Source organism: Helobdella robusta (assembly GCF_000326865.2).
Source record: "Helobdella robusta unplaced genomic scaffold HELROscaffold_5, whole genome shotgun sequence".
Taxonomy (NCBI): domain Eukaryota; kingdom Metazoa; phylum Annelida; class Clitellata; order Rhynchobdellida; family Glossiphoniidae; genus Helobdella; species Helobdella robusta.
Window position 1 is genome coordinate 5,956,081 of NW_008705254.1, and position 6,725 is coordinate 5,962,805.

Below are 6,725 nucleotides of genomic sequence, written 5' to 3' on the forward strand. Positions count from 1 at the left end.
TTTGATAGCGCAAATGAAATTTCTTCAAAGATCTCCTAAACTTTAATGCCTAATATAAAAAGCAACATAAAATGTAAATAAACTTTAAAGAAGAAATTTAAATGCTTCTTGGATGAATTTAAAGATGGATGAATTTCAACTTAAAATCATTGAAAGTCGGTGAATGGATGATGAGAATATTGAAAGTTGAAAATAAATTTGAATTAGTCATTTTTTATTGATTCAATTGTTTTTTTATTAAAAAAGTCACCTTTAGAAACCCTCTTTGTGCAAGAAACCTTTTCAAATTTGATTCTTACCCAACAAGAACAGATTATTTTCAAATGAAAATCTCTTTTTCTCTGGCAATCTCAACTCCGTTATTTTATATTTTAGTTCTTGTTAAACTTTAAATAGATATAATATTATCATGAGTTTTCATTTGACAATTTGCATTGAATTTCAAAATAAATTTTTAAATTTTTTGCAGGTGATTAAAGAAAACTCCACTCTAACTGATTTGTTAACTCATCAGAGTCAAATAATTAAATCTACAAGCGACTGAAGAATAATCTAAATAATCAACATCACCAACAAACACACATAATCAACAGGAACATCAGCATTGATATCACGCCATCAACATCATCTTTAAAATCACATCATCATCAACATCAGCAATAGAATTTCAGTGAGTTAGATAGGCAGAAATCACAAACATTAACGATAAAATTATCCATTATCAACTCATCCTCATCGTCGTCTTTAGAAACAGCAGGCTGGTAATTTTTTCTCATCGTTTTCAACATCGCATTTCACGTGACGAACTTCATTGCATTCTGTTTAACTGTACATTTCGGTGATTAACTCTATCGTCATATTGTCATTATCATCATTATGACAAGTCTGATATTTGCGTCGTCAACACGGACGTCATCATCACAATAAATGTCTTCATCATCATCATCAGCATCATCATCAGCATCATCATCATCATCGTCATCATCATCATCGTTATCATCAGCATCATCATCTTCCTTATTGTCATTAGTATCATCATTAGTAACCTCATCAACAAATCTCGTGATGATCTTTTTCTTTCTTCTGATTATTTATCACCCAACAACGTCTTTGAAGCCCATTAATTACTTCCAACGCGAACACACATCACTCTTTTTTCACCATAATCCTATTTCATCATTTTCATCACCATTTTATCACCCTCATTAACATCATTGTCATTTTTTCAACATACTTTCATCATAATCACTTTATCATTTTTGTCATCAACAACCACATCATTTTCACTTCGTTGTCATCGTCATCGCTTCCTCATCAACATCTTCATCATCACTCCATGGTCTTCATTTACAACATCAACCCCATCATCTCATCATCATCTTACACCAGTATAATCACTTCATCATCATTTTATCTCCATCATTTCATCTTATCCGCAACCTCACCATCACAGTTTTTATCAAATTATCATCACACTTTTTCATGAAAACTCATGATAAATTATCATTACTTTGTCATCTTCATCCCTTCATCATTGCCGTCTGTCTTCATCATCATCCTCATCATCATTTTGTCATTTTCGTCTTTTTTTTTATTTGTTATCCTCTTGTCCTCAATCATTTTCAAACTGGTGATAATTGGGTTTATGAAAAAAATTTTTGCAGATGTGAAATTTTTCATTGGACTCCTTGAAGTATTTGAAAATAAATAATTATTCAAAAATAAAAAATAGATGAATGAATGAATGGATGTATGGATGGATGGAAGAATGGATGGATGGATGGATGGATAGATGAATGATGAATGAATGAAAGAACGAATGAATGAATGAATGAATGAATAAAAAATTAAATGAGTATTGCGTAAATAAAGACATGGATATTGTACTATTAAAAGCAATTATTATTAATATTACTATTTCGAATATAAAAAACAATATATAAAAATAAATTTTATTTTTTTTTCAAAAAAACAAACAAAACTTTTAATCGAAATTGAATTATTTCGAACGGTGTTTCATTGTAAGAACACAGCATGGTGGCATCATCATCATCATCATCATCATCATCATCATTGTTATCATCATCATCATCATTATCTTCATCATCATCCTCACCAGCATGTCATTCCTATTTTAACATATGTTGATTATTTTTCAATAGACAAAAACTGTGGAGCAGACAGACATCCGTACAACTGAGCCAACGAGCAAACATATCCAGCACTCAACATGCATTTCATTCATCGCCGCATCTTCATCCTCACCACCACCACCACGTTACTGGTAATGTTTCCACCACCATCATCACCAACTTCATCTTTAATCGCATCAACATCGTCGTCGTCGTCGTCTTCCTTCTTAGAACCAGCATCATCACAACCAGGACCCGATGGAAGTTTTAACACGGCTAGTGATGTTTTTATTATTTTTTGCAATTTTTTTTTCTTGAAACAAAGAAAACTTGGTTGGAATTTATGAGATCCGAGTGGAGTGAATGTGGGATATAAAAAATTATTAACTTGAAACGAGGAGAAATGCTGTTTTGTTCTGTTTCAGGGAAACTTCAATAAAAGTTCTTCGTGTGTTGGTCATTATTTTTCCTGCATATTTAGAAAAAAAATAAATTTTTGTTTGATGTGACCTGTTCGTGTTTGCAGTTTTTATTTCCAGTTACGTACCTGCTGCTGCATTCGTGTGATATCCGATTCTAACTAACGTCTTAGGTTCACTTTGTTCATTCTTGTTGTTTCTGTTCAATTGTTGGGAACAGCTAAACTATTATGTTGTTCGTTTTTCTGTGTTGCTATGCCTGTTTGTGTTTCAAATTAATGAGTGTTCTTTGGATAATTTTAATCGTTGTTTGATGACGAAAATTAAAAGCTCTGTTGTTTACACATACAAAATAAACAACATTTTGAATGAAGATGATGTCATTATGCAATCCAGATAAACGAACACATTTGACTGAACGTCACCAGTTTAAGTTTTGCTTTACCATTTATTTAAAATTTTCATCAAATTGAAAAGTTAAAACTGCAATGAAGCATGTAACTGAAGACAATGCGGATTATTGCCATGATTAAGGTGGGAATTAAGCCGAGGATTAACGAGAAAAGCTTCGCGCTTCTCTAAACGTTTCCACAGTAAATTTACTTCCAGTTTAAATCTAGACGCAATGTACGCACATGCAGGTGTGCGTGCATGTGCGTGCAAGCCATTCCACTCATTGTAGAAGTCTTTCTGATTTTGTGGCTGCTTTCTTATTTGCACGTTATTGCTGCGAGTCGTTACCGTTTAATTTCATTCTTGCGGGTGGTCGCCGCGTATTCTCTTTTGCACTGCTTCCAATGTATTTTATTTCATTTTCTATCTTAAATTTGGGATCGGCTATTATCTATGTGTTTTCAATTTAAATATTTTCTTTGTATAAATAGTTCACGGTTTTGGTTGTCAGTCGTTATGTTACTTGGTAGGATTGCTACATTATTGCATGCGCAGTAAATGTTGCTAATGTGTGGATCTGCGTGAAGAGGTCAATTTTGTTGCGTTAGTATGCTTGTAAGTGAGTTTGATGATTTGTTGAGGAGGATCAACAATTAACATATTCAGAAAAATGTTCTACGCATGTTTCATTTATGATGAGGAAAGAGAGTGCAAATGAAGCCACATGACACAGTAAAAAACGTGCACGCATTCCACCACCACGTATTTCACCACCACCACGTACACCTCTCAATGTTCACTCAAGCATCAGTATTGCGTACCACCACGATTTTAAAAGCTGCGCTAAAGTAAATTGAATTGAAAGTGTTACTTCAAAAAAATTAGCGTGTTTATGCAATCAATTGCAGACATGATACATAACTCCATATAAAGAATGATATTTGTGTATAATTGTTAATGAGGGTATTTATATCAGTTATTTGTATGATATCTCGTTCCACGTAAACTATTTGAAACTTTGCTTGCAAAATATTTATGTTAGAATGGAATCTGTGCATAGCGTTTGGATTGCTTGAAATAAGCATTTTGCTTTTGCAGGCACTGAACTAACCTGTATTGATAGTGGGAGCTTTTTGCGTTTAGACCTGATCCAAGCAACAAAAAAGATGGGTACTTTACGTATATGTGAAGTACTTCTAAATATTTGTTAAAATGTTTATATATTTTTTACCCATACGCACATATTACAAAGACATCCCATGCACACAAATAATCAAAATGTTTAAAATAATATTATTGCGTTCCAGCTTATTAAAGAATATTTTGAAATTTATCAACGACCTTGCAAACCACTAATTAAAAAAATTCATTTAAAAAATTCCTCCTACCTGGACATTTTCGTGTTTCATCTTCATCAATTTTCAAATGCTAATAAGATTCAAATAAAAAAAAATCTCTCACTGCAATGTAAATAAATCAACAAAAAAGCACAGAGCAAGCGCTGCATATTTTTGCGTTTGTTTCTGCATCTGTGCCAGCATCAAATTGATGGACGCCTTGCTACAGTTCAAAACTCGCGCCCATTCGTCAAAAAACACGTGTTGATTGCTTATCAACAAGCTCACACTTCTTCCTGATTGAATTTCTTCTCACATAAAGTTGCCTGCCTGTCATCATTTTTCTTTTTTTTAATTATCTGAAATATTGACAGCATCGGCAACATGAAGAACAGCATAAACACTAAACAACATGAAAACAAATCAACACGAACACAAAACAACATGAACACAAATCAGCATGAACACAAATCAGCCTGAAAACAAAACAACATGAACACAAAAACAACAAAAAGAACGTCGTCATCAACAAAATATTTTTAATTAGCGCCAATTTTTTAGTGCTCTTATTATTCTCACTGCAGCATCCAAGACAGCAACATATACACAATTACCCTCCATGTGTATATTTTATAACACTACTCTGATCAGCACAACACGTGATCACTTCATGTTTGTTTGGTTCACTCTTTTTCCGAGTTAACCACACGAAATGCTGCAACACCAGCATTAATTAACGCATAATTGTTACCACGACTGCAACTGACTCTCGCACACATAAGACCAGTTTTAGCAAACATATATAAACACAGTTATTAATAATTTAGGTCAAGAATTATAGGTTCAACATTCGTTATTTCCTGCCAAATTTCTAATTTTATTTTGTTGTTTGAAGAGTTGTTCAAAATTTCAATCTCTTTTCTAAGATTTTTTGCTGATAACATCGATTTTCAGATAATTACGAGTTTAAAATTTATTTTAGTGAAAATGTAAATATTTTTATTTTATTATTTACATAAAAATTTTCAGATTAATTTTCAGATAATTATGAATTTAAAATATATTTTAGTTAGTATCAAAATATTTCTATTTCATTATTAATGTAAACATAAATGATCTCAGAGCAAGCATTTTTATAACCATCATTATAATGTAATTACCACTAACGGTTTCTTCTTGTTGTCAATGTTTTCGCAATTTTCTCCATTATCTTCATCGCGAGTCTAATAAATTCACTGGAGTTGCAGCAGCAGTAGCAGCAGTAGCGACAGGCAGGCGATTACCACACAGTGGGCCTAGGAGAGGTCGTAAATTAAAATGCTCAAAAAGTGCTCGCGCAGTAGCGCATGACTGAATTGTTTCAATTTGTTTCTTTCCAGAACTCCAGAAGCAAGAAGAACAATGAAGTTAATAACAACAACAACTATTACAAGACGTATAATAATAATAAAACCGTAAAGAAATCAAATAAAAATAGCAAGAATAATAATAAAAATAACAAAAGACAAGACAACAAAACCGTTAATAAAAATAATAGTAATAATAACAATGACATCAAAAACAACAATAAAAAGAACAAGAACCTGGCACACAACAACGTCTACATAAACAAAAATGATCTAAACAACAACCCACATGCCAATAATGACTTCAATATAATCGACATAAACAACATGTTGGGCGACCACCCGATCGACAACCACCACAACAACTACGACAACCACCACAACAACTACAACAGCCACTACAACAATATGTACGGTGACCACTCAATTGCGCACAACAACAAAAACAACAGAAACAACAACAACCCCATGTGCAAAGACCAATGCAAGTGCATCAACCAACGCAACAAGAACAAAGATTTGCAGAACGACCCTGCCTACAACAACAACAACAGACATAACAACAAACACAACAACAAACAAAACATCCCATCCACTGAGTACACACTCGAAACTTACACCCCTTCATGTGAGAGTGGCGTGAATGCGGTGCTAGACGGTTGCGGTTGCTGCCTGGTGTGTCCGAGGCAACATGGGGATCAATGCGACCCCATCCATCCATGTGACGCCGCCAAGAAGCTCATTTGCGTCTCGGATAATCAGCATGTCAGCAATTACAATGGCATCAGCGGGAGTGGCAGCGGTGGTGATGTTGGAGGCGTTTCGGCAGCTAAAATGTTGGGTGTTTGTAGAGGTTTGTTGTTGTTGCTGATACTGTGCTTTTATTGTTGATGAAAACTGTGTTGATATTCTATTAAATCTGTAAACTGTGTTGATATTTTATTAAATTTTAATTTCGTTAATATCATATAATAATCTTGACAAGGCATTTCAATTGATTTAAATTGAATTGTTAGTTTTTCAAGCGTTCAACGATCAAAGAGTGTGAACGACGCTTATCATCTCAATGTGCATTGCGCTTGTGGCAAATAACGAACC

At 33.6% G+C, this 6,725-nt stretch overlaps 1 protein-coding gene across 1 annotated transcript; it reads left to right on the top strand.

The window, feature by feature from the left end:
* Window positions 1-6,095: 6,095 nt before the first annotated feature.
* HELRODRAFT_67598 (hypothetical protein) lies at window positions 6,096-6,518 on the top strand (the record flags this gene model as incomplete). Its single annotated transcript, XM_009026863.1, has 1 exon — window positions 6,096-6,518. One exon carries the CDS (start codon window positions 6,096-6,098, stop codon window positions 6,516-6,518), a length of 423 nt encoding a protein of 140 aa, XP_009025111.1.
* Between the last annotated feature and the right edge of the window lie 207 nt (window positions 6,519-6,725).